Source organism: Gossypium raimondii, chromosome 4, assembly GCF_025698545.1.
Source record: "Gossypium raimondii isolate GPD5lz chromosome 4, ASM2569854v1, whole genome shotgun sequence".
NCBI lineage: Eukaryota > Viridiplantae > Streptophyta > Magnoliopsida > Malvales > Malvaceae > Gossypium > Gossypium raimondii.
Genome location: NC_068568.1, coordinates 41,724,224 through 41,750,770, shown reverse-complemented (window position 1 = coordinate 41,750,770; position 26,547 = coordinate 41,724,224). Strand labels below are relative to the sequence as shown.

Here is a 26,547-nt window from a genome sequence, read left to right as displayed (position 1 = left end):
ATGTTTAGCTAAAATTACAAAATATAGTTTTTATTTTTAGTTAAACATTTATATATAATAACACGTATCAATTAAGTAATTAAAGTTATATGTTAAATGCTAAAATCGTAGAATTTAAAAGGTTTATGTTAAGTGCATAAAAGAAGATTTTATAAAAAATAATAATAATAAGACCATTTTTCATAAGTAATTGAAACTATATTAGGGCTAATGTTAAAATATTATTAAGTTATTTTAAATTAAAATAACTAAATAAATAAATAAAATGAATAAAAACACACAAATTTATGTCGCAAATAACTCCTCCGTTTATCTTCTAGATATAAAATTGTGCCATTGCGAACAAGTCTCGTCTTTTTTGAAGACATACTTTGATATATAAGAGATATTCTTATATACACAAACAATACATATTTAAGTTATTTTTGAGTTGATATCAAAATCAAAATATTAGTTTAACTAAAAATGACTAAAAACCATTTTATTTAAAAAATCATATTATATATTTTTATTACGAGGATATTTTTGTTATTTTATATCTTTAAAGAAGGCCTCAATTAGTTTTAATATAATATTTTGGTTAAATTAATTTTTAAAACCTAAACTTGACAATTATTCTTACATTGAAGTCTAAATTTTCTTTTGTCCAAATTAAACCTTGAACTTTTTTTTATCCAAATCAGTCCTTAATATTTCTTTAAAATTCCTAAAGTTCATGCCCAATATACGAACATTTACCGGACAGTTTAAGTTTCAATAGGAAAACAATTACCAAGTTCAGGCCTAGCATATTCAAATGAGATGACTTGGTATATAAATAACTCAATCTTTGTCAATGATGAAGTTCCATATCCAATTTCTACCAAACCCATAGCAATTAGCAAGAAACTGCGAAACCAAACCCAAAACACATTCTAATTTGATTAATACGTGAAATAGAAATGTTAATGGGTTAAGTTGAGTTGAATCAGATTTAGAAAAGATAGATATTAAAGACCTTTCTCACCATTTGGTATCAGAGGTGCTGGAGTAACGAATTTCTGGAGAAATAATATCGTAATATTCATTGTAAGTTTTTGTCTTTGATTTACATTTCTGTTTGTTTCAAAATCCACATATCTGTTATTCTGTCTTCTTGTTGCCATTGAGTCCAGGGAGGACGTTAGGCTTTGTGTGAAGACGATTAAGATAATAGACGGTCTTAGGTACCAGAAACAAATATTATGGAACAAATCGAGTGTTAATTTCAAGATAAAACTTGTAACCGTATTATGTATATAGACTCTAGAAATGAAAATAATATTTCATCTCTGAGTAAGGGTATAAATAGTCTAGTAGATATGACTTCTTTTTATTTTTCTAAAATATATAATAAGGTCAGTTCTGTAGAAGAGAAAGTAAATAATATAGCGAGATATTAGAAACTTAGACTTAAATCATGACTCTAAAGAAATATTAACTAATGTTAATAATAAATTAGATCGATTATTATTAATAATAATATGGAGTCGATGTAGATTTATGTCCTTTATATTATGGTAACAGTAAAGATAATATATTAATGTTATTTGAGGAAGAAGATGACTTGTCAAAGGAATCAACTTCGTCATCTATACTAAGAAATTATAAAAAACATAAAAAACGTAAAAGGATGATAAACAACAAAGATATGATTTCCAATCCTATAAAAACCTTATAGAACACCGGAAAGAAAAATTTACTACTACTAAAGATCAACTAGAAAGAGTTGAATATTTAAAATTAATAGAAGAACTTTATGAACAACATAGAGATCTATTTTCTATGTTTAATTATCATTATATGTTAAAATATGATGATACAAACAGTAGTAATGCGAGTAATTCTGAAAACACAGAATTATTCAAAAATTAATCTGATGAAGAAAAAACTTCAACAGATCAGGATGAAGACATAAAAGTCTCTACCTATAATTCTGATGAAGAAAAAATTTCATCTGAAGAAGAAATAGAAATTCCAAAACTCATGGATACTGAATCAACAGTTAAGATTTTTGGTAACAACACCGAAAATATAATTACAAATGATGTTAAACCTGAATACCCAGGAGAAACATCTAGTCAGCTTGTTCAACCAAGATGATTTGAATAAAAGAAATGTGGCCTAGGGAGGAATATACTTAGATTTAACTAATACTCCTATTTCAAACTATGAAAAAACCATAGATGATTGGGCACAATCAATGACTATTGTTGTAAACAATAGCACATGGTCAAAAGAAAAGTTCTTAAATTACTTTGTTGGAACATTTCAAGGAGATGTTCTACAATTTCTTAGACGATGGGAAGAGTCTGAGAAAGGTAAAGAACAAAAGGGAAAATTAATCAATCAGATAAGAACCCCTAAAGATCTTTTAAAAGGATTAATCTTGTAATGCCCTGAATTTTCAGTGGTGTCAGAACGGTGATTCGAGATTACTAAATCCGACAAGTGAGTAGAAAATATTATTAATTTAGTGAGTATAAGTTAAATGTGAAGTTAGGAAAATTTTTGAAATAGTGAATAGTGTACTAGGAATAAATATTAAAATAATTAGAATCAAAAATGAGGTATCAAAACCCCAAATTCATAAACTGAGCCATAAATATTTTTAGAAATATTTATAGAGTGTCATTGAGTTGGTATTAAAGTTTCGTTAGAAAATTCTAACGTTTGGGTGGTCAATTAATTAAAAGGACTAAACTGAAAATAATGCAAAATTTGTTAAAATTGATTAAATAGCTTAAGTGATAAATAAGAAGGGACTTAAGGCATAAATATGCCAATATGGGATAGTTGAGATGGCATAAGAGAAGAAAAAAATCTAAAAAAGTGATGTAATAAGGGCAAAATTAGAAATTTTGTAAAAATTAATAAATAAAAATCTTAATTAAAAGAGTTTCTAGGTAATTCTTCATATTTCTCAGCCAAGGATGGTAAGTGACAAATGGGCCCAAAAGAATTATAGAAAAAGGATAAGTAGTAGTGTAATAGCCCGATTTTAGGCTTAGTCGGAACAGTGGTTTCGGGACCACAAATCCGACGAAAAAAAAATGTAATGGCTTGAATTTTCAAAGGTGTCGGAACGGTGATTCGAGATCACTAAATTCGACAAATGGGTAGAAAATATTATTAATTTAGTAAGTATAAGTTAAATGTGAAGTTAGGAAAATTTTTGAAATAGTGAATAGTGCACTAGAAATAAATATTAAAATAATTAGAATCGAAATGAGGTATCAAGACCTCGGGGATTTTAAACCGAGCCATAAATATTTTTATAAATATTTATGGAGTGTTAAAAAGTTAGTATTAAAGTTTCGTTAAGAAATTTTAAAGTTCCGATAATTAATTGAACAAAAGGACTAAATTGTAACAAATGCAAAATTATAGGAAATGATTAAATAGCTTAAATGATAAAAGGAAGAGGGCTTAAAAGGAAAATAGACCCAATGCCTATTTGGGCTGGACGGCAGGGGCATGAAATCAGCAGAAAGTAAAGAGAATTAAGGGCAAAATTGGAATATTGCAAAATTTGCTTAATAAAGTTAGGACCGAAGTGAAATTATCTAGATTTGTCTTCATTTTTCTGAATTCTCATCAGCTAAAACACCATGGAAGGGCTTCTTCAAGCTGGTTCTTCATATTTTTATTACAAGTAAGTTCAATTCTTGACTATTTCTTGAAATTTTTGTATTTTTATGACTTTTACAACTAGGCCCACTTGTTAAATTCATTAGTTTTTGATTTTATGAAAGAAGTTGAAAGTTGATATGAATATGTGCTGGAAGTATATGATGATTTAGCATGAAATTAGAGCTTTAAATTGTTCATATGCTGATTTTATTGAAAGAATTGAATAGAAAGTGAATGTTTGGGACCTAATAGTAAAAGAGTTTGAAGATAGAGTTATATGTGGAAATTCTGAATTTCAATAGTTGTGTAACAACTTATAATGTCTAGTAAAGTACTAATTGAGAAAATTAGATTAATTGAAGGGTTAATTGAGAAAGGACCGAATTATATAAACTGTGAAATTTGGGGCAAAATGGAAATCAACATTTTACACTAAAGCAGTTTTGGACAGCAGCAGTAGTGTAACTTTGAAAAATCACAAAAATTTGTAGAGATTGAATTAGAGGATGAATAAAATATGAAATTAAAGCTTATTGAGTCTAGTTTCTTATAAAAGGAACGGTATGAGCAATGAAATTGTAAATCATGAGATATAATAGATTTTGTGAGACAAGGTCAGAATGAATTCGGGTTCCCCTGTTCGACTTTGAAAATCATTAAAAATTGTACAAAATGATTATGAGTTATAATTTATATGGTTAGAATCCTTAATGAGTCTATTTTAGAAGAAACAAACGAAAACATTATCCGAATTCTGTACAATGAGATAATTAATTTTAGTGAAGAGTGGTCGGAACTGTCAGACAATAAACAGGGAAACTTTAAAGAATAAATTGTACTATTTGGATGAACCGAAAATTCTGAAAATTTTATGGTATGAAGATATGTGAGTCTAGTTTCAGGGAAAATTAACGGATCTTAATTTGGAGCTCTGTAGCTCCGGATAAAAATAATTTAGTGACTCTGACTCGGATAAACAGCTTTGAATATATATGTTAGTGAATATTGAAATTATGGTTAATGTTGTTTAAGTGTGTTATACACATTAAGGATGTGGAATGGAGAGGAGGAGGAGGAAAATTGAGAAATATATGAATAATTTTTGTATAATTGGTCATATGTTTGATTATAATTGATAGATGATGAAATAGAAATGATGCTTAAATTTGTGCATTATTGGATATGGTTTAAGCTCATGTGTGAAAATAAAGTTTCATAGCATGTGTGTATGGTATATTCGGTATATGATTTGGCATGAAATAATGTCATGAATGGTTTATCATGTGGTTAGTTCAAAAAAGAGTTATGTTTCAATACACTAGCTTGCAACTATGGTTGAATGATATGTTTATATCTTGTGTAATGTGCATAGGAAACAAGTGTGGAAGATAATGAAATAGTAAGTTCATATGGCTGAAATTTAATGATTAAATGTTAATTTCATGAATTATACAATGTATGATGAAATGTATTTATTGTTGAAATGAGAATAAAATAAAAATGTGAAAATCGAATAAATGATCAAATTAAGTGGAATTGGATTTGAGTACTTCGATCAAGTGACAAAGTGATAAGTGGTAGTTTTAGCTACACTTATCGATCAAGAAACAAAGTGATAAGTGGTTACACTTATCTGATCAAGAAACAAAGTGATAAGTGGTTACACTTATCTGATCAAGTGACAAAGTGATAAGTGGCTACACTTATCTGATCAAGAAACAAAGTGATAAGTGGTTACACTTATCTGATCAAGAGACAAAGTGATAAGTGGCTACACTTATCTGATCAAGTGATAAAGTGATAAGTGGTAGCTTCAGCTACACTTATCTGATCAAGTGGCAAAGTGATAAGTGGTAGCCTAGCTACACTTATCTGATCAAGGACAAGTGATAAGAGGTCATATGTCAAAGTGAAAGTGAAGTACTCAATTTTCCGTGACCGTTCCCTAATTTGATTAAGGATGGTAAGTGACAAATGGGCCCAAAAGAATTAAAGTAAATGGATAAGTGGTAGTGTATTTATATCAGGACGATGTTGTTATTCAAACTAAAGTGATATTTTTATTGCTAAATTGAGAATTTCATAAATGTGTTATTGAATGGTATAATCAATAAACATTGAGTTAAATGGTAAATACGTATTAGTTTTGAACTTGATGTCATTGAATTGTACGTGAATTAAATGGAAATTGCTAGTGATATGATTTAAATTATGAGCATGAGAAATTACGAATTGAATGAAATGGAAATGAAGCATTAAATTGCATGAGTATGTATCGGGTCTCGCAGGCCCTAATTATTATGATTATAATATTTTGAGGATATATTGTGAAAAGTTATAGAAACATGTTAATTATTTTGAAAGTTTTAATTTTGATGAAATTTTATAATTCGGTTAAATACGTTTACAAGGGTATGTGTTTTGGTAATGCCTCGTACCCTATTCCGGTGTTGGATACGGGTAAGGGGTGTTACAAGTAGAGAGTTTATACCAAGGGACTCACCAATGATTGTGGTTGACAAGTAAACTTAGTAATAGTGTATAATGTATAAGTGTATAAATGTTTGGTAAGATTTAAGTTTTATGCCTATAAACTTACTAAGTTTCTATAAGCTTACTTAAGTGTATTCAATGTCTCTTGTAGATTGACGTGAAAATATACGGAGGATCGGATCAACACTGAGGATCACACTATCTAAATTTTCTCTGGTAGCTTTTATAAATTTCCTTTTTGATTTATATGGCATGTATATAGTTTGATGATAATATAAATACTAAAATATGTTTAATGAATATGAATTAAAGTAAAGTACGATGAATATGCTAAATAGGATAATTATAATTGAAGTATGATTTGGTATCAAATTGATTAAAATAGATTGGTTGGTTTGGATTGGTTCCGGTTTTAAAAATTGCAGGGAATGTTGAATATTTATAAATAGATTATATTGAGTTTTTATAAAAAAAAATTTGAGACTTTGCGAAAAATTAATTAGGTAAACTTCGATAATGCCTCGTACCTTACTCCGGCGATGAATACGGGTAGGGGGTATTACAAATCCTAATTCTAAAAACAAAATTCTGTGGATATTTTGATAAAAAAGATCAAGATAGTACATCTAGTTATATCCTTTCAAAAATTAAATTATGTGATATTAGATATTTAGAAGAATTTTCAAAAAATTTCTTCATGAATATAAAATTAAAAATGAAAATATAAAATTTTGGAAAATCAATATTTTCATAAACTACCCCACCTTGCGATGAGATAAGTATAAATAAATATATATCTTATTTAGAGAAGCAAAGTAAATCATCTGGTCTTAGATAGATAGTTTAGATTCTATAGGAAATAGGATAAATTTTGCAAGAAAAGAATAACTTTATATTGTTTGCAACATAAAGTCGCTAAACAAGTTAATCATAAATTAAATAATAAGTATTATACTAAAATACTAGAAAAGCAGTGAGAATTTGGATGTAAACAAATATATCCTAATACTTACAAGAAACGAAAAAATATAAATTATCGAAGTGGAAACCGGTAATAAAAAATTTATGATAAAAGTCAAAAGGTTGTTAGGAGAAAACTTCTAAACCAAAGAAACAAATTTGTAAATGTTTCATATGTGATGAAGAAGGTCACATAGCTAGTAATTGTCCTAACAAAGGAAAAATGCTAGGAAAATGATAAAAGTCTTGAAGAACAAGATTTAGAAATATATTTTCAAAAGAAATAAATCCTAAAAAATATTATATGAGTTAATATCGAAGCAGACTCGATAATAATGAAGAATATATATTTAATATAGGAAGTAGTTCTAATAATCAATTAGAAGAAATTCATAATTAAAAAGCGAGGATATTAAATTAGGTAGTTTAATTGGAGAAGAAAAGACTTTTCGATGAAATAATAGAAAAATTAATAAAAATCATATTTTAAAGAAGAAATATATAAAATATCTAAGTTCAAAATATGGACTCGAGACATATAGAGAAAATTAGCGGTAACACGATTAAGCTAAGTATACTCGTGGAGGTTAATGAAATTCCTCTATTTACTAAAGATAAAATTAAGAGAATTAAAAAGAAATATCATCGGGATAGATATATACATTTAGGTATAATTATAATTACTATTAGAGCCTTATTTAGGAGAGGTCATAATATTCCTATAATAGCGGTTCTTTTAGATAAAAGATTTCAAAATCCAATAAAAGCACTTATTGGAGGAATTCAATCTAATCTACACACAGGTGTAATAGGATTTAAAGTTAAACCAAATTACTTTATTTCCATTACAGACCCTCTAATAGAAGAGCGCCTATGCCTTAGAGTTCAGACAAAAAATTCTAAAATAAATGATTTAGCAGAAGATCTAGCAATCAGTTGGACTTCTATTAATGAATATACGAATACGGCAGAAGTAGAAATAAAAGAGATTAATAACAAAATTATTGAACTCTTTAAACCAAACAGGTTTACTACTGAAATACATTCGAAATTATTAGATTTAAGGGATCAATCAATTCCAAAAGACTGGATGATAGAAAAAATTAGTAAAAATAGTACTTCTAAACCAGTAAGTACTATAGAATATATGTCTTTAGCTAATAAACTATATTTTAAAAATAATTGTATAACAAATACAAATGAAAAATTAATCTTACCATCTAGTTCTCAACCAAAAGAAGATAATATTAGTACAAACAATACACCAATAGGAATTAAAAGCATTCAAATTCCTATATTTCCTCTCGAACCGGTAGTAATTCTAGAAAAACTAGAATGGAAGAAATTTAAACTTCAACAATTGATAAAAAATCAAAAGTTTGAATAAATATTAAAGTTACATTCCGTTTAGAAAATATAAAAATATTCTATAAATGCTTTGATGACACTTTGTAGCTATAATCGGTAGTTGCGAAAAGAATGCAATTCTGTGAAAAATGAGAATTAATAAAAAACCCATAAAAATAATGGGAATAGATGGTAATGAAACCATTATAAAACATAAAGTTAAAAATATATCAATCTACATAAATAATGTTAGATTTATAATTCTTAAAATGATATGTTTTCCTAACATGCGAGGAAATATATTATTAGGAAATAATTTTATATATAGGTATTTACCTTTTACTATTAATAAACATTCTATTTGGTTATCGGTGAAAAAGATTTTTTAGAAATACCACTTGAAAAAATTAATAAGATTGTGTGTAATAAAAAATTTACACCAGTTAAATTATTAGATAATTATTACTAATAATTGTTGATTATTTGAGCAGGCCTACTTATGGATAGGGGTAAAAAACCTCTACAACCATGTGAATGGATTACCGTTCACAAGAAGCCCAAAAAAGAATTTGTACCTGCACAAATATCATTTTATCCTAACCAGAGATATTATGAACCATATCCAATGGTAAACCAACCAATTGGATCTTCTTTTTCATTGATCCCAAACATGGTGTGTCAATCACCAATGTCCCAAGATCCGTATTTGGCATCACAAACCAGTTATGCTGAAGTGATGAAATGATCAGAAAATTTGTTGAAAAAACAAGAAATTGAAGAAGAAAAATAAATTTCAAAAATTAAAGATTTTTATAATCCTGGTCTACTACCAGAAATTTATAATTTTATAAATGAAATATGGAAAATCCATGTTTCAGAACGAAGAGCCAATTTCAGAAGAGCTCTTACTAGATTTTCACAATTTTTAGTTGAAAAAATAACTAAAGACGGTGAATCAAGATTTATTATTAAAATCGGTTTTATCTGAGATTGGGATGAATTCTAACTTTTTATCATGGATATTAAGGAGATAAACAATATTCTTGATGTTTTTAATATTTTATTAAGTAAAGGAAAAATAATCTTATTATGAACAAAATGTTTTATAATAAAGCTAGGAAAATATTACCGGTAGAAATATTCACAAAATTGATGAAGTAATTTGCAAACAGCAAATTCAATTTCAAATAGTTTTTTGAATATTTTCTACAAACATATATTTTAATAATTATTTAGATAAAAATTTCTTACTTTAAAATACAGATTAGATCATGAACCATTTGATATAGCCAATATTGAATGGAGTTTTACTAAAAAAGTAGTTGTACAAAACTTCTCTTTTAATCTTTTAAACGACTTTCATGCTATTGTAAAATCAGTTTTACAAAACATCATAAACAATGATGACTTCTTTTACTATTTTCATATTGAAATTAGTAGTTTAATTGGTATAGCTGAAAAAGAACGATTTTATCAGCCATATCAAATTTGGATCATTCAAAAGATGATTGGAACTCCCCAATTATCTGCTGTTAATGAAAACAAAGAACATTTGGCAAAAATCATTGACGAATGTTATAATAATTTTGATCATTATCAAATCCAACCAGGAATTGATTTATTATCACAAGCCCGTTATTTTCTCCATGATGAAGTTTATAAATTATGGACGGATGGAAGAAGGATACTGGCATATCCTAATGGAAACATCCAGGAGGATAGAGATGAGGAATATTTGAAGCTGCTAAAAAAGATAGCTGACATGGAGATAGAAGAATTTCCATCTCCTATTATAGAAAATATAAAAAATGCATGGGAGACTTGGAATTCACCACCAAAACTTTCATTAGATTCTTTACATCTAGACGAGATTGAAGAAATGAATCTCAACAATGTGCAAGAAGGTTAAAGTAAAAAAAAGATGGCAACCTGAAAGAAAATCTACATACCAACAATAAAGTTTGGCAACGTGGAAGTATCATGATGCAAGCAGTAATGGAATTAACCATGAAGTAGCGGTGATGTAATAAGATATCGGATCGAAACAAAAAAGTCTTGCAACGTGGAAGCTATCTTCAAAACAATGATTAAATTAATGATGCCACAACCATGACGCAAGCGTGATGGGCGGTCGTTAATTCATAATGCAGCGTGAAATCATTATTTTGAAGTTTGGTTATTTCACGTTGCAAGCACTTTTTGTCCACTTCCATCTGATATCTTATTACATCACTGCTTACTTCATAGTTAGTTCCATTACTGCTTGCATCATGATACTTCCACCTGCTTGTGTCATGATTGCTTCCATCATTGCTTGCGTCATCATTGTTTTGAAGATAGCTTCCACGTTGCAAGACTTTTTTGTCTACATCTAGATATCTTATTACATCACTGCTTACTTCATAGTTAGTTCCATTACTGCTTGCATCATGATACTTCCACATTGCCAAACTTTGTTGTTGGTATGTGGATTTTCTTTCAGGTTGCCATCTTTTTTTGACTTTAACCTTCTTGCACATTGTTGAGATTTATTTCTTCAATCTCGTCTAGATGTAAATAATCCAATGAAAGTCTTCATGGTGAATTCCAAGTTTCCCATGCATTTTATATATTTTCTATAATAGGAGATGGAAATTCTTCTATCTCTATGTCAGCTATCTTTTTTAACAGCTTCAAATATTTCTCACATCTATCCTCCTGAATGTTTCCATTAAGATATGCTAGTATCCTTCTTCCATCCGTCCATAATTTATAAACTTCATCATGGAGAAGATAACGGGCTTGTGATAATAAATCAATTCCTGGTTGGATTTGATAATGATCAAAATTATTATAACATTCGTCAATGGTTTTTGCCAAATGTTCTTTGTTTTCATTAACAGCAGATAATTGAGGAGTTCCAATCATCTTTTGAATGATCCAAATTTGATATGGCTGATAAAATCGTTCTTTTTCAGCTATATCAATTAAACTACTAATTTCAATATGAAAATAGTAAAAGAAGTTACCATTATTTATGATGTTTTGTAAAACCGATTTTACTATAGTAGGAAAGTCGTTTAAAAGATTAAAAGAGAAGTTTTGTACAACTACTTCTTTAGAAAACCCCATTCAATATTGGTTATATCAAATGGTTCATGATCTAATCAGTATTTTAAAGTAAATTTTTTATCTAAATAATCATTAAAAACATATGCTTGTAGAAAATATTCTAAAAGCTTTTGAAATTGAATTTGCAATTCGCAAATTACTTCATCAATTTTGTGAATATTTCTACTGTAATATTTTTCTTGCTTTATTATACAAACATATTTTAAACATTTTATTCATAACAGATTATTTTTCCTTTACTTAATAAAATATTAAAAATATCAAGAAAATTGTTTATCTCCTTAATATCTATGATAAAAGTTAGAATTCATCCCAATCTCTATATAAAACTGATTTTAATAATAAATCTTCATATTCACTTTCTTTAGTTGTTTTTTCAACTAAAAATTGTGAAAATCTAGTAAGAGCTCTTCTGAAATTGGCTCTTTGTTCTGAAACATGGGTTTTCCATATTTCATTTATAAAATTATAAATTTCTGGTAGTAGACCAGGATTGTAAAAATCTTTAATTTTTGAAATTTCTTTTTCTTCTTCAATTTGTTGTTTTTTCAACAAATTTTCTGATCCTTTGATCACTTCAACATAACTGATTTGTGATGCCAAATACGGATCTTGAGACATTGGTGATTGACACACCATGTTTGGGGTCAATGAAAAAGAAGATCCAATTGGTTAGTTTACCATTGGATAATCTAAAACATTTGTTCCAATAGGTTGGTTTACCATTGGATATGGTTCATAATATCCCTGGTTAGGATAAAATGATATTTGTGAAGGTACAAATCTTTTTTTGGAATTTGTTGCTGCATTCCCTTTGTTGGACTTCTTGTGAACGGTAATCCATTCACCTGGTTGTAGAGGTTTTTTACCCCTATCCATAAGTAGGCTTGCTCAAATAATCAACAATTATTAGTAATAATTATCTATTATCTAATAATTTAACTGGTGTAAAATTTTTATTACACACAATCTTATTAATTTTTTCAAGTGGTATTTCTAAAAAATCTTTTTCTACTGATAACCAAATAGAATGTTTATCAATAGTAAAAGGTAAATACCTACATATAAAATTATTTCCTAATAATATATCTCCTCGCATGTTAGGAAAACATACCATTTTAGGAATTATAAATCTAACATTATTTATGTAGATTGATATGTTTTAACTTTATGTTTTATAATGATTTTATTATCATCTATTCCTATTATTTTTATGGGTTTTTCATTAATTCCCATTTTCTACAGAATTGCATTCTTTCTCGCAACTACCGATTGTAGCTCCAAAGGTTCATCAAAGCATTTAGAGAATATTTTTATGTTTTATAAATTGGAATGTAACTTTAATATTTAGTCAAACTTTTGATTTTTATCAATTGTTGAAGTTTAAATTTCTTCCATTCTAGTTTTTCTAGAATTACTATTGGGTTCGAGGAAATATAGGAATTTGAATGCTTTTAATTCCTATTGGTGTACTTGTTTGTACTAATATTATCCTCTTCTTCTTCCGTTGAGAACTAGAGGTAAGATTAATTTTCATTTGTATTACAATTATTTTTATAATATAGTCTATTACGAAGACATATATTCTATAGTACTTACTTGGTTTAGAAGTACTATCTTTACTAATTTTTCTATCATCTAGTCTTTTGGGATTGATTGATCCCTTAAATCTAATAATTTCAATTGTATTTCAATAGTAAACATGTTTGGTTTAAAGAGTTCAATAATTTTGTTATTAATCTATTTTATTTCTACTTCTACCGTATTTATATATTCATTAATAGAAGTCCAATTGATTGCTAGATCTTACGCTAAATCATCTATTTCAGAATTTTTTGTCTGAACTCTAAGGCATAGACACTCTTTTATTAGAGGGTCAGTAATGGAAATAAAGTAATTTAGATTAGCTTTAAATCCTATTACACATGTGTAGATTAGTTTGAATTACTCCAATAAGTGATTTTATTGGATTTTCAAATCTTTTATCTAAAAGAACCGCTATTATAGGAATATCATGACATCTCCTAAGTAAGGCTCTAATATTAATCATAATTATACCTAAATGTATATATCTATCATGAGGATATTTTTTTATTCCTCTTAATTTTATCTTTAATAAATAGAAGAATTTCGTTAATCCTCCACTTAATATACTTAGAGACTATGTTACCGATAATTTTCTCTATATGTCTCGAGTCCATATTTTGAACTTAGATATTTTATATCTTTCTTCTTTAGAAATATGATTTTATTAATTTTTTCTATTATTTCATCGTAAAAGTCTTTTTCTTCTCCAATTAAACTACCTAATTTAATATCCTACTTTTTAGAATTAGGAATTTCTTCTAATTGATTATTAGAACTACTTCCTATATTAAACATAAGATATATATTCTTCATTATTATCGAGTCTGCTTCGATATTAACTCATATAATATTTCTTCAGATTTATTTCATTTTGAAAATATATTTCTAAATCTTGTTCTTCAAGACTTTTATCATTTTCTTAGCATTTTTCCTTTGTTAGGACAATTACTAGCTATGTGACCTTCTTCATCACATATGAAACATTTTCAAATTTGTTTCTTTGATTTAGAAGTTTTCTCCTAACAACCTTTTGACTTTTACCATAAATTTTTTATTACCGGTTTCCACTTCCTTAATTTATATTTTTTCGCTTTTTGTAAGTATTAGGATATATTTGTTTACATCCAAATTCCCACTCGTTTTCTAGTATTTTAGTACAATACTTATTACTTAATTTATGCTTAACTTGTTTAATGACTTTACTTTGCAAACAACATAAATTTATTCTTTTCTTGCAAAATTTATCCTATTTCCTATAGAATCTAAACTATCTATCTAAGACCGATGTTTTATCAGTACTTCTCTAAATAAGATATATATTTGTTTATACATATCTCATCGCAAGGTGGGGTAGTTCATGAAAATATTAGTTTTTCCAAAATTTTATATTTTCATTTTAAATTTTGATATTCATGAATAAATTTTTAGAAAATTCTTCTAAATATCTAATATCACATAATTTAATTTTTGAAAGGATATAACTATATGTACTATCTTGATCTTTTTATCAAAATATCCACATAATTACATTTTTAGAATTAAGATTAATCATTTTAAAAGATCTTTAGGGTTCCTATCGATTGATTAATTGTCCCTTTTGTTCTTTACCTTTCTCGGACTCTTCCCATCGCTCAAGAAATTGTAGAACATCTCCTTGAAATATTCAAACAAAGTAATTTAATAACTTTTCTTTTGATCATGTGTTATTGTTTACAATAATAGTCATTGATTGTATTAAATCATCTATGCTTTTTCATAGTTTGAAATAAGAGTATTAGTTGAATCTAAGTATATTCCTCCATGGGCCACATTTCTTTTATTTAAATCATCTATTTTAGGTTGAACAAGTTGACTAGATGTTTCTCCTAAGTATTCAGGTTTAACATCATTTGTAGCTATATTTTCGGTGTTATTACCAAAAATCTTAACTGTCTTTATCAATTTTAAAATCTTTATTTAAAGACCTAAGATAATCATCTGTTCGATTATCGGACTCTATTTTCCTTTTTCCATATAAATCTGTTGATTCAGTATCCATGGGTTCTGGAATTTCTATTTCTTCTTCAGATGAAGTTTTTTCTTCATTGGAATTATAGGTAGAGACTTTTATGTCTTCATTCTGATCTGTTGATGTTTTTTCTTCATCAGATTGATTTTTGAATAATTCTGTGTTTTCAGAATTACTCGCATTACTACTGTCTGTATCATCATATTTTAACATGTAACGATAATTAAACATAGAAAATAGATCTTTATGTTGTTCATAAAGTTCTATTAATTTTAAATATTCAACTCTTTCTAGTTGATCTTTAGTAGTAGTAAATTGTTCTTTCCAATGTTCTATAAGGTTTTTATAGGATCGGAAATTATATCTTTATTGTTTATCATCTTTTTACGCTTTTTATTTTTTTATAATTTCTTAGTATAGATGATGAAGTTGATTCCTCCGACGAGTCATCTTCTTCCTCAAATAACACTAATATATTAGCTTTACCGTTACCATAATATAAATGACCTAAATCTACATCAGGCTCCATATTATTATTAATAACCTTGATCTAATTTATTATTAACATTAGTGTATATTTCTTTAGACTCATGATTTAAATTTAAATTTTAATATCTCGCTATATTATTTACTCTCTTCTACAAAATCGACCTTATTATATATTTTAGAAAAATAAAAAAGTAATATCTACTAGACTATTTATACCCTTACTCAAAGATGAAATATTATTTTCATTTCTAGAGTCTATATGCGTAATATGGTTACAAGTTTTATCTTGAAAACACTCGATTTGTTCCATAATATTTGTTTCTGGTACCTAAGACCGTCTATTATCTTAATCGTCTTCACACAAAGCCTAACGTCCTCCCTGGACTCAACGGCAACAAGAAGACAGAATAACAGATATATGGGTTTTGAAACAAATAACTGTGAAACAAACAGAAATGTAAATCAAAGACAAAAACTTACAAAGAATATTACGATATTATTTCTCCACAAATTTGTTACTCGCACCTCTGAACCAATAGATCCGTATGGAAAAAAGAAAATAGAGTCAAATAGTCAAACAAATGATTATCTAATTAAAGATTTAGATAAAGTTCAAAATACAACCAATATTTTGACCAGTAACATAAAAATTTAACTATTGATGAGCTAAATTCTAAAAATATAGGAAAATCAATTAATAAAAATTTATTAGGCGCGTTTTGTTTTAAAATCTAATACTCATCATAGGCATAAAAAGAAAATATAAATTGGTTAAAAGAAAATTTAGAAATAACAAGTTTTCGATAATAAATATTTTAGAAGAAAAACTTTAAAAATAAAAATTATAAATCTTTTTAGGAATTAAAAAGGTCAGATAGTCAAAATTTCTAACAAAAGAAAAGTGGTTAGACAAAAATTCAAAGTTTTGAAAAACAAAATTTAACAAAGGAAACAAATCCTTATAAAACACTATTAGATTATGATAATAATGAAAAATATTTTGGTTAGAACATCCTAGAACCACTAGAATCCGAAAATTAAAAACAGTTATTCAACAAATGAAAATTGGAAAAATGATATAATTACATTTTCAAATTTTCAACCTAGAAAATATTAAAATTATATTGAAATTACATTTCAGTTTAAAGAATATAAAAAATATAAAAATATTTTTTACATGCTTTATTAGATGAAAAATCCTAAATCACAATTTTATACCCACACAAATTTACCAAAGATTTTGAAATCGACTATATACTTACAAAACAATACTGGAAGGGACGACCTTAGCTCAGCCTCGAATAAATTTTGAGAAGAACTTGATTTGAGTCCTTATCCAATGCAAAAAAACCCTAAACTGTGAAGTACTCAATTTGCAACTACGTATCCTACAAAAAGAAGTCAAAATTTAAACACCCAAATGTCCTATTTGGGTTAACAAACTCAACAATTCAAGAGAAATTAAGCAACTAAATATATAAAATTGCATCAATTAGAGAGTAAAATTCAGAGTACAACAGTCTTAACAATTTAGAAAATTTCTACTGCACATCATAGAAAAACCAACCTTCGAAAGGCTGTTCTAAGCCATGGAAACTTTAGCTCCAGCTTCTTCAAGTTGTTTCTTGGCATCATCGGCTTCCTCCTTCGAAACTCCTTCTTTGAACTTCTTGGGCAAACCTTCAATTAACTCTTTCGCTTCTTTCAAAGCTAAATTTGTCAGAGCCCTAACGGATTTAATCACCGCAATCCTGGCATTGCTAGGAACCTCCTCGATCACCACATCGAACTCAGTCTTCTCTTCGACAACAGTCTCTCCGGCATCGGCACCACCGGGGGCGGCAACTGGAACGGCTGCGGGGGAGAAAGCGGCGGCGGAGACGCCGAGTTTCTCTTGAAGGTAGTCGACAAGGGTGCGGGCTTCCTCGAGGGTTAGGTTGGAGATTTCGGTGCCGAGTTTTCCGATTTTTTCGGGCGCGGCAGTGGCATTGAGAGGGCGGAGGGCGGTGGAACGGTGGGTGAGGTTAGGAGGAGTGGCGGAACGGGGAGGAATTGGAGAGAAGGGTTTTGAAAAGGGAGGTGCGTAGGATAAGAGGAAGTGGGTGGAGCGTAAACGGAGAGTGGAAGAAGCCATTTTTCTTCTTCTTTGATTTGCTTTCTTTTCTTCCTGTGTTTGGAGTGATAGAGTGAATAGAGGATTAGGAAGGCAAGCCACACTGCCTTTGTAAGTTTAGAATTCATTTTGACGAAATTGACCTTCTAAAATGTATGAAAGTAAAAAAGGATAAGAGACAAATGGGTAATTCGCTTTGCTTGTTATTTACCTTTTCCTTTTCTTTTCTCCTAAAAAAACGTAGTGTTTAGAAATAGAACCCAAAATATGTCATCAATTAAAATATCAAAATTTCATTTAAATAAAAAAATGTGTATCTTTTATTATTCGAGCCATGTTATTCTAATTCACTAAAAAAAATCTGTATCTTTTCATTATTCTATTTTATAGAGAATAATTAAAACAATCAACATATAACTTAAACCAATAAGGACAAACTTTAATTTAATGTATAATTTTTACTAATTTATATATAAAAATTTGATTAAATAAATTATTAACACAATTATTTATATAACAAATTAACATATGCTTATATTTCTTTACTGCATACAAATAATTATATTTTTCTAATATAAAAATAAATTAATAATTTACTTAAATATATATGATTAAATCAAAATCAAATTTATGTATATTTTTAATGCTATAATCCAAATTTTATGCATATAATTACATCAAATAAAAATTTATATGTTAAATTACATGCTGATTTAAAATCAAAATTAATATATAATTTTGAGATTTATCTCTCAAAACTTTAATTTTTTATGGGAGAAAATGGGTTTATAATGCCAAGAAGAGGAGGTGGGAGTAGTCAAATTGGTGTTTTCTAAATCCCTGATTCGAACGTGATTGTCAGCCATACGTACACGTTTGACATGCAATGTTACTATTTTTTTCCCGATATAAACCATAACAAGTCCGAATATTTAACACAAATACATTAAAGAAAATGAAAATTCCAAGTAAAAAGATTAAACAAAGCTAAATATTCTGTCATTACAAACGTTGCTGGATAAACAGGAAGCTATATCCTCTTCAAGAGTTGCCAGAGTTTCAACAAGTCTAACTAACAACCAATACACTGATCCTTTCTCATGCCTGCAATTGCCAAAGAAAAGCAGGACAAGACATATAAGTAATTGTGACTTGTCATATCTAAACCTATGTTATCGAGAGTTTCGCATAAGTTACAGGCAATGTTCAATTTCTTTCAGGTTTTCCATGATCCTGGGAAAACCATATCCCCATATGTCTTGGACACAGGGATACTATAAGAAAAACGGAGAGTTGGTGTAAAATAGATTTCAACTATGTTCTGGTTCTGATGTATTCGTATGACCAATGCTTATTCCATGACGGAGTATATATAAAAATATATGCGTGTTTCTTTCTATCAGATTTTGAGGTTCATGGACTTGCCTTACTAGCAATGTTGCTGGAAAGCCAATCAAGGCCCTCATAGAGGCCTTCCCCAGAAGTTGCACACGTACTCTGGATATACCTGGAACGGGAAACAAATCACGTCAGAAAATCACATGAACAGTGAGAAAATAAAATAAAAACAAAAAAAAAGTGGGCTGAGAAAAGGAAACACGAGAGGTAATTTTTACCAGTGGCGCTGACGGAGAGAATGAAGACCAAGCTTATCAGTTATTTCGGCAGCATTCATTGCATTGGGAAGATCTTGCTTGTTGGCAAATACAAGCAAAACAGCATCTCTCAGTTCATCCTGAAATAAAAAAGAAGTTATTGTTAGCTTATATATATGGCCCTTTTGCAGTTGTTATAGTATCTGCTCATATCTATATGTATCAACAGATTCTCTTTATTTGATAATGTAACATACCTCATTCAACATCCTGTGCAACTCATCTCTTGCCTCAACAACACGGTCCCTGTCGTTGCTATCCACCACGAAAATGAGACCCTGAGTATTCTGGAAATAGTGCCTCCATAAAGGACGAATCTGTATTTCAAATAAAGTAAGCTGGTGAAAATATGAAGCTTTAAATAAAAATCATAGAACCAACCAAGAATTGCTTCAGTGCCCCAATATAAACAACACAAGTAACAAAATCAGATAGTAGAGTGTTATATCCATGTGCTTTCTGCATTCTTGAAACTAAGGCTTCGTGAATTACTATACTTAAAATTATATTGAAATTACATTTCAGTTTAAAGAATATAAAAATATAAAAATATTTTTACATGCTTTATTAGATGAAAATCCTAAATCACAATTTTATACCCACACAAATTTACCAAAGATTTTGAAATCGACTATATACTTACAAAACAATACTGGAAGGGACGACCTTAGCTCAGCCTCGAATAAATTTTGAGAAGAACTTGATTTGAGTCCTTATCCAATGCAAAAAACCCTAAACTGTGAAGTACTCAATTTGCAACTACGTATCCTACAAAAAGAAGTCAAAATTTAAACACCCAAATGTCCTATTTGGGTTAACAAACTCAACAATTCAAGAGAAATTAAGCAACTAAATATATAAAATTGCATCAATTAGAGAGTAAAATTCAGAGTACAACAGTCTTAACAATTTAGAAAATTTCTACTGCACATCATAGAAAAACCAACCTTCGAAAGGCTGTTCTAAGCCATGGAAACTTTAGCTCCAGCTTCTTCAAGTTGTTTCTTGGCATCATCGGCTTCCTCCTTCGAAACTCCTTCTTTGAACTTCTTGGGCAAACCTTCAATTAACTCTTTCGCTTCTTTCAAAGCTAAATTTGTCAGAGCCCTAACGGATTTAATCACCGCAATCCTGGCATTGCTAGGAACCTCCTCGATCACCACATCGAACTCAGTCTTCTCTTCGACAACAGTCTCTCCGGCATCGGCACCACCGGGGCGGCAACTGAACGGCTGCGGGGAGAAAGCGGCGGCGGAGACGCCGAGTTTCTCTTGAAGGTAGTCGACAAGGGTGCGGGCTTCCTCGAGGGTTAGGTTGGAGATTTCGGTGCCGAGTTTTCCGATTTTTTCGGGCGCGGCAGTGGCATTGAGAGGGCGGAGGGCGGTGGAACGGTGGGTGAGGTTAGGAGGAGTGGCGGAACGGGGAGGGAATTGGAGAGAAGGGGTTTTGAAAAGGGGAGGGTGCGTAGGATAAGAGGAAGTGGGTGGAGCGTAAACGGAGAGTGGAAGAAGCCATTTTTCTTCTTCTTTGATTTGCTTTCTTTTCTTCCTGTGTTTGGAGTGATAGAGTGAATAGAGGATTAGGAAGGCAAGCCACACTGCCTTTGTAAGTTTAGAATTCATTTTGACGAAATTGACCTTCTAAAATGTATGAAAGTAAAAAAGGATAAGAGACAAATGGGTAATTCGCTTTGCTTGTTATTTACCTTTTCCTTTTCTTTTCTCCTAAAAAAACGTAGTGTTTAGAAATAGAACCCAAAATATGTCATCAATTAAAATATCAAAATTTCATTTAAATAAAAAAATGTGTATCTTTTATTATTCGAGCCATGTTATTCTAATTCACTAAAAAAAATCTGTATCTTTTCATTATTCTATTTTATAGAGAATAATTAAAACAATCAACATATAACTTAAACCAATAAGGACAAACTTTAATTTAATGTATAATTTTTACTAATTTATATATAAAATTTGATTAAATAAATTATTAACACAATTATTTATATAACAAATTAACATATGCTTATATTTCTTTACAGATACAAATAATTATATTTTTCTAATATAAAAATAAATTAATAATTTACTTAAATATATATGATTAAATCAAAATCAAATTTATGTATATTTTTAATGCTATAATCCAAATTTTATGCATATAATTACATCAAATAAAAAATTTATATGTTAAATTACATGCTGATTTAAAATCAAAATTAATATATAATTTTGAGATTTATCTCTCCAAAAACTTTAATTTTTTTATGGGAGAAAAATGGGTTTATAATGCCAAGAAGAGGAGGTGGGAGTAGTCAAATTGGTGTTTTCTAAATCCCTGATTCGAACGTGATTGTCAGCCATACGTACACGTTTGACATGCAATGTTACTATTTTTTTTCCCGATATAAACCATAACAAGTCCGAATATTTAACACAAATACATTAAAGAAAATGAAAATTCCAAGTAAAAAGATTAAACAAAGCTAAATATTCTGTCATTACAAACGTTGCTGGATAAACAGGAAGCTATATCCTCTTCAAGAGTTGCCAGAGTTTCAACAAGTCTAACTAACAACCAATACACTGATCCTTTCTCATGCCTGCAATTGCCAAAGAAAAAGCAGGACAAGACATATAAGTAATTGTGACTTGTCATATCTAAACCTATGTTATCGAGAGTTTCGCATAAGTTACAGGCAATGTTCAATTTCTTTCAGGTTTTTCCATGATCCTGGGAAAACCATATCCCCATATGTCTTGGACACAGGGATACTATAAGAAAAACGGAGAGTTGGTGTAAAATAGATTTCAACTATGTTCTGGTTCTGATGTATTCGTATGACCAATGCTTATTCCATGACGGAGTATATATAAAAATATATGCGTGTTTCTTTCTATCAGATTTTGAGGTTCATGGACTTGCCTTACTAGCAATGTTGCTGGAAAGCCAATCAAGGCCCTCATAGAGGCCTTCCCCAGAAGTTGCACACGTACTCTGGATATACCTGGAACGGGAAACAAATCACGTCAGAAAATCACATGAACAGTGAGAAAATAAAATAAAAACAAAAAAAAGTGGGCTGAGAAAAGGAAACACGAGAGGTAATTTTTACCAGTGGCGCTGACGGAGAGAATGAAGACCAAGCTTATCAGTTATTTCGGCAGCATTCATTGCATTGGGAAGATCTTGCTTGTTGGCAAATACAAGCAAAACAGCATCTCTCAGTTCATCCTGAAATAAAAAAGAAGTTATTGTTAGCTTATATATATGGCCCTTTTGCAGTTGTTATAGTATCTGCTCATATCTATATGTATCAACAGATTCTCTTTATTTGATAATGTAACATACCTCATTCAACATCCTGTGCAACTCATCTCTTGCCTCAACAACACGGTCCCTGTCGTTGCTATCCACCACGAAAATGAGACCCTGAGTATTCTGGAAATAGTGCCTCCATAAAGGACGAATCTGTATTTCAAATAAAGTAAGCTGGTGAAAATATGAAGCTTTAAATAAAAATCATAGAACCAACCAAGAATTGCTTCAGTGCCCCCAATATAAACAACACAAGTAACAAAATCAGATAGTAGAGTGTTATATCCATGTGCTTTCTGCATTCTTGAAACTAAGGCTTCGTGAATTACTATACAATATGATATCAAACTCTGCTCGAAAGAGAGGATCAATGAGGGTAAATGAGACAAAACATTTAACATATATACATCAAACATCGTAGAACTATATCATAGAACTAAGGACTTAGCTTAGTGATTCATGCAGCCACCCTCAAGTGGCAACATCTAGCATATCAGAGATTCAGATCCCAACATCCGCAACCCCTTCCCCTACTACTAGGCAGTGGCCTACTTTTTACCTAAAAAAGAACTACACTTCATTAGGTTTTATGATGCATACCTTGTCCTGACCACCAACATCCCAAACAGTGAAGCTGATGTTCTTGTATTCCACAGTCTCAACATTGAATCCTGCAAAAACAGTATGCCCTTTCATGTCAGAGACTTCAGTAAACCACTTAAATTAGGGGAAATCAACCCATACAAATAATTTATATCTAATAAGAGGATCAATTACATTATACCATTAGCTTTCAAAAGGTGCTATGAAGTTAATCTCAATAATCTATGGCCATACTGTTTGAAGTGCACATAAAACAAGCAGGAACTCAAACTTCTCTTTCAAATCTTCAAGTCATACAAACTGGGATCCTCTTACACCATTCTCTTTCCAAATAAAGATACAATTACATACTTCACGAACAAACGGTAACCAGGACACAAATATTCATACGTTATATATTAGGTAGTAAGAAGCGCATACAAGAAGCGTGTAAAGCAGACTTCAGTATAAGATCTATGAATAAAAATGAAATTGTTCGAGCCCTTTTCTTTTGCTTCACCATTAATTCTCAAACAACCCTTTCCAAAACAATCAAAAATGGATTTCCTTTTTCCATGGAAATTAGAATTTGAAGCAAACTCACCAATGGTGGGGATTGTGGTGACGATTTCGCCGAGCTTGAGCTTGTACAAAATGGTGGTTTTACCAGCTGCATCAAGACCCACCATTAAAATACGCATCTCTTTCTTGGCAAAAAGCCGGCTAAAGAGCTTTGTAAATGTCAGCCCCATCGTTGCTTTCCACTTTCTGCTCACAGTATTGATTTACAAAAAAAGCTACTAATAAAAATCAAAACCTAATAATATTTGAATAAAAAAACATCAACTAGATAGTATGAAGATAGCAAAAAGTCTAAAATCAATCAACGAAAAAATAATTAACAAAAAGAAAAGACATAAAAATCATCCAATACACATCTAAAAAGAACAAAGAGGAAAAAACCTAAACCTACAAAATAAATCATAAATTCATAAACAATGAAATGAACCCAGAAATAGTAAAACAAAAACAGATATATCTAATCAAGCCGTGGGCAAAAGCAAGATAAAGAAAAAAGATTAAAACTTCGAATAAATCACTGAAAAGGAATCTTTAAGGGGAAAAAGGAGTAACTTGATGGATCTATTTTTCCTGTTTCTGTTAAAATAAGAAAAGGATTTACCTTTCTGCAGAGCTTGGAAGGAGGATCTGAAATCTGTTGTGGTTTTCTTGAGAGAGTCCCCCCGTTTATTTCTCTGCTGTTTTATTTAATTCGTGGCATATAAAAAATAATTTGCTCAAAAAAGTTATTTATCGTTGAGTCGAGTCCAATCTGTTCCAGATTCAACTTGTGGGCGTCTCCGGAATTTAAAAACTTTTCTCAATTAAAAATTTTAAAATATTATTAAAGAGTAATCGAAAAATTTGACTAAAATGTTCAATATTTATGACAATCTACATATGCTCTTTGCTAATTTGTTTGACTTTTTTTTTATATATTTCTTTGAATATTATATCATTTTAAATTATTTGTTGACAAATTATATCGTATTAGCATAAATTATATGTAAACTATTATCAGGATTATTAATATTTTAGTTAATATTTTCGTTAAAATTTATTTAATTATTTTAAAATATTAATAATTAAATTTAATTAAAAATAAAATATCAAATTTACAAAAGAATATATAAATATTGAAGTTTAGTTTTATATGCTTCATTTCAAACTCGATTTTCTTTTTTTTTAAGAAATTTAATTAGGGTTTTCTAAAAGGTTTTTCATTGAAAATCATTCTTCCAATAAAAATTAGTTTTTATCTTTAAACTTGTTAACTAGATTTTTTGGTACTTAAAATTTTTTTGTTTATTTTGACACTTAAACTTGACAATTAAATCTACTTTGGTTCTAAATTTAAATTCAGTCAAGATTTAATGATGTGATAAGTGTTCTTAAATATGATTGGATTGGTTAGTTAGACCAATTGGATCAAGGACCAATTGGTATACTGGTCCAAAAAAAGGATTGAATTGATTGAATTGGAAACTACCTGAAACCAACAAAAATAAAAAATTGGGACAAAAACCAATAGTTGAACCAATTTAATAATTTTTTTATTTTTTTATTTTATGACTTTTTTAATTATTTATTTAATTATTGTTGGGCTAGCAGTTAAACCGATCAAACTATTTGAGTCGAGAACTAGTAGTTTGATTAGTTCAATCACTAGTCCGATTATTAAAACATTGTTTGTGATATTTTAAGATTGTACCATATCAAAACCTGAAATTTTATAGAATTTTTTTAATTTTTAAGTGATGATGTGCGACAATCTCAAAATGTCATATCATCGAAATTTTTACATTTTTTAAGTTTAATAATAAATCTAGGTATCAAATTTAGACCCTAAAATAAATAAATATATATATGAAAATAAATTTTATTGTGAAATTTAGATTGCAAAAATTAGCACCACCCATTAATGCTTTGAAAGTCAGGTACAACACATTCCCGATAAAATTTATTTCTCTCCCTAAATCTTCCCAACAACAAACAATGTAGTTGAGGAGCTCTTCATGCCTTCGGTGTATTACCAAATCATTAATAATCTTCTTACACTTTGAAATAAATCAGTTTTGTTGTCTTTAACTTCACTTCCAACAATGAGTAGGAACAAATTGCTCGCTTATCAATAAAGTAAAGAAAAGTGCAAAGTAATAAACAAATGTAGTTTAGGTTAACAATCCTACTTCATTAACGTGTTGTTTGGTTCACTGTAATGGGTATGTCATTACCCACATATTTCATGGGCCCCACCTATTCCGTCGTTTGGTTGGGTGTAATGCCCTATTACGGGCTTATTACATTACGCCCCAATTCCGTAATCATTGCTTTTCTATTCAGAAGGAAAGCTCGCTTTGCTTAGTTTTGGTTCTCCCGATTTCATCTGCCCTGTTTTACCCTCCCAACCCGAAAGCCACCTCCACCCTCTCCCTCCCAACATCAAACAAAACTGCCCCTTACATTTTCCCTTGTTTTCCTTCTTTTGTTCCTGAAGGTAACTGTAAAAAAAACTGGAGGAACGGCCATACCAACAAGTGAGTTTTTCTCAAATCTGATAACTCCCCCTCTTTTTCCCGCAATGAATCAATTCAATTAATAATTTTGAGGCCCGTCAATTTTTCTGCTTGTTAATTGTTTAAGCTCCAGGAAAATCGAAGAGGCCTCATCGT

General features: G+C 29.5%; 2 protein-coding genes, 1 long non-coding RNA gene and 1 pseudogene across 3 annotated transcripts; all 4 read right to left on the bottom strand.

Moving 5' to 3' along the window:
* Positions 1-791: 791 nt before the first annotated feature.
* LOC128040579 (uncharacterized) lies at positions 792-1,653 on the bottom strand. The gene is made up of 2 exons (XR_008195319.1): positions 1,007-1,653; positions 792-888 (listed from the first exon to the last, which is right to left on the bottom strand). It is a non-coding gene; the product is annotated as an uncharacterized LOC128040579 (long non-coding RNA).
* Positions 1,654-16,725: 15,072 nt separating this feature from the next.
* Positions 16,726-17,800, bottom strand: LOC105779496 (50S ribosomal protein L12, chloroplastic-like). Its single transcript, XM_052629636.1, has 2 exons — positions 17,214-17,800; positions 16,726-17,034 (listed from the first exon to the last, which is right to left on the bottom strand). Exon 1 carries the CDS (start codon positions 17,778-17,780, stop codon positions 17,229-17,231), a length of 552 nt encoding a protein of 183 aa, XP_052485596.1. The 5' UTR covers positions 17,781-17,800; the 3' UTR covers positions 16,726-17,034; positions 17,214-17,228.
* Positions 16,726-21,004, bottom strand: LOC128031966 (50S ribosomal protein L12, chloroplastic-like; annotated as a pseudogene).
* LOC105779497 (uncharacterized) lies at positions 18,689-24,666 on the bottom strand. The gene is made up of 13 exons (XM_052629270.1): positions 24,498-24,666; positions 23,919-24,082; positions 23,333-23,403; positions 22,766-22,885; positions 22,530-22,648; positions 22,336-22,421; positions 22,111-22,147; positions 21,923-22,016; positions 20,392-21,054; positions 19,612-19,731; positions 19,376-19,494; positions 19,185-19,266; positions 18,689-18,863 (listed from the first exon to the last, which is right to left on the bottom strand). The coding sequence occupies exons 2-13, from the start codon at positions 24,064-24,066 to the stop codon at positions 18,858-18,860; spliced, it is 1,665 nt and encodes a 554-aa protein (XP_052485230.1). The 5' UTR covers positions 24,067-24,082; positions 24,498-24,666; the 3' UTR covers positions 18,689-18,857.
* Positions 24,667-26,547: the final 1,881 nt, after the last annotated feature.

Bases quoted from the DNA above. Each gene is read 5' to 3' on its own strand.
- LOC105779496 (XM_052629636.1), bottom strand. From the start codon at position 17,780: ATGGCTTCTTCCACTCTCCGTTTACGCTCCACCCACTTCCTCTTATCC.
- LOC105779497 (XM_052629270.1), bottom strand. From the start codon at position 24,066: ATGGGGCTGACATTTACAAAGCTCTTTAGCCGGCTTTTTGCCAAGAAA. The intron at 22,886-23,332 runs GTATGCATCATA...TTTGAAATACAG, and splicing joins ATGTTGGTGGTCAGGACAAG to ATTCGTCCTTTATGGAGGCA. The intron at 22,649-22,765 runs GTATGTTACATT...TTTTTATTTCAG, and splicing joins TGCACAGGATGTTGAATGAG to GATGAACTGAGAGATGCTGT.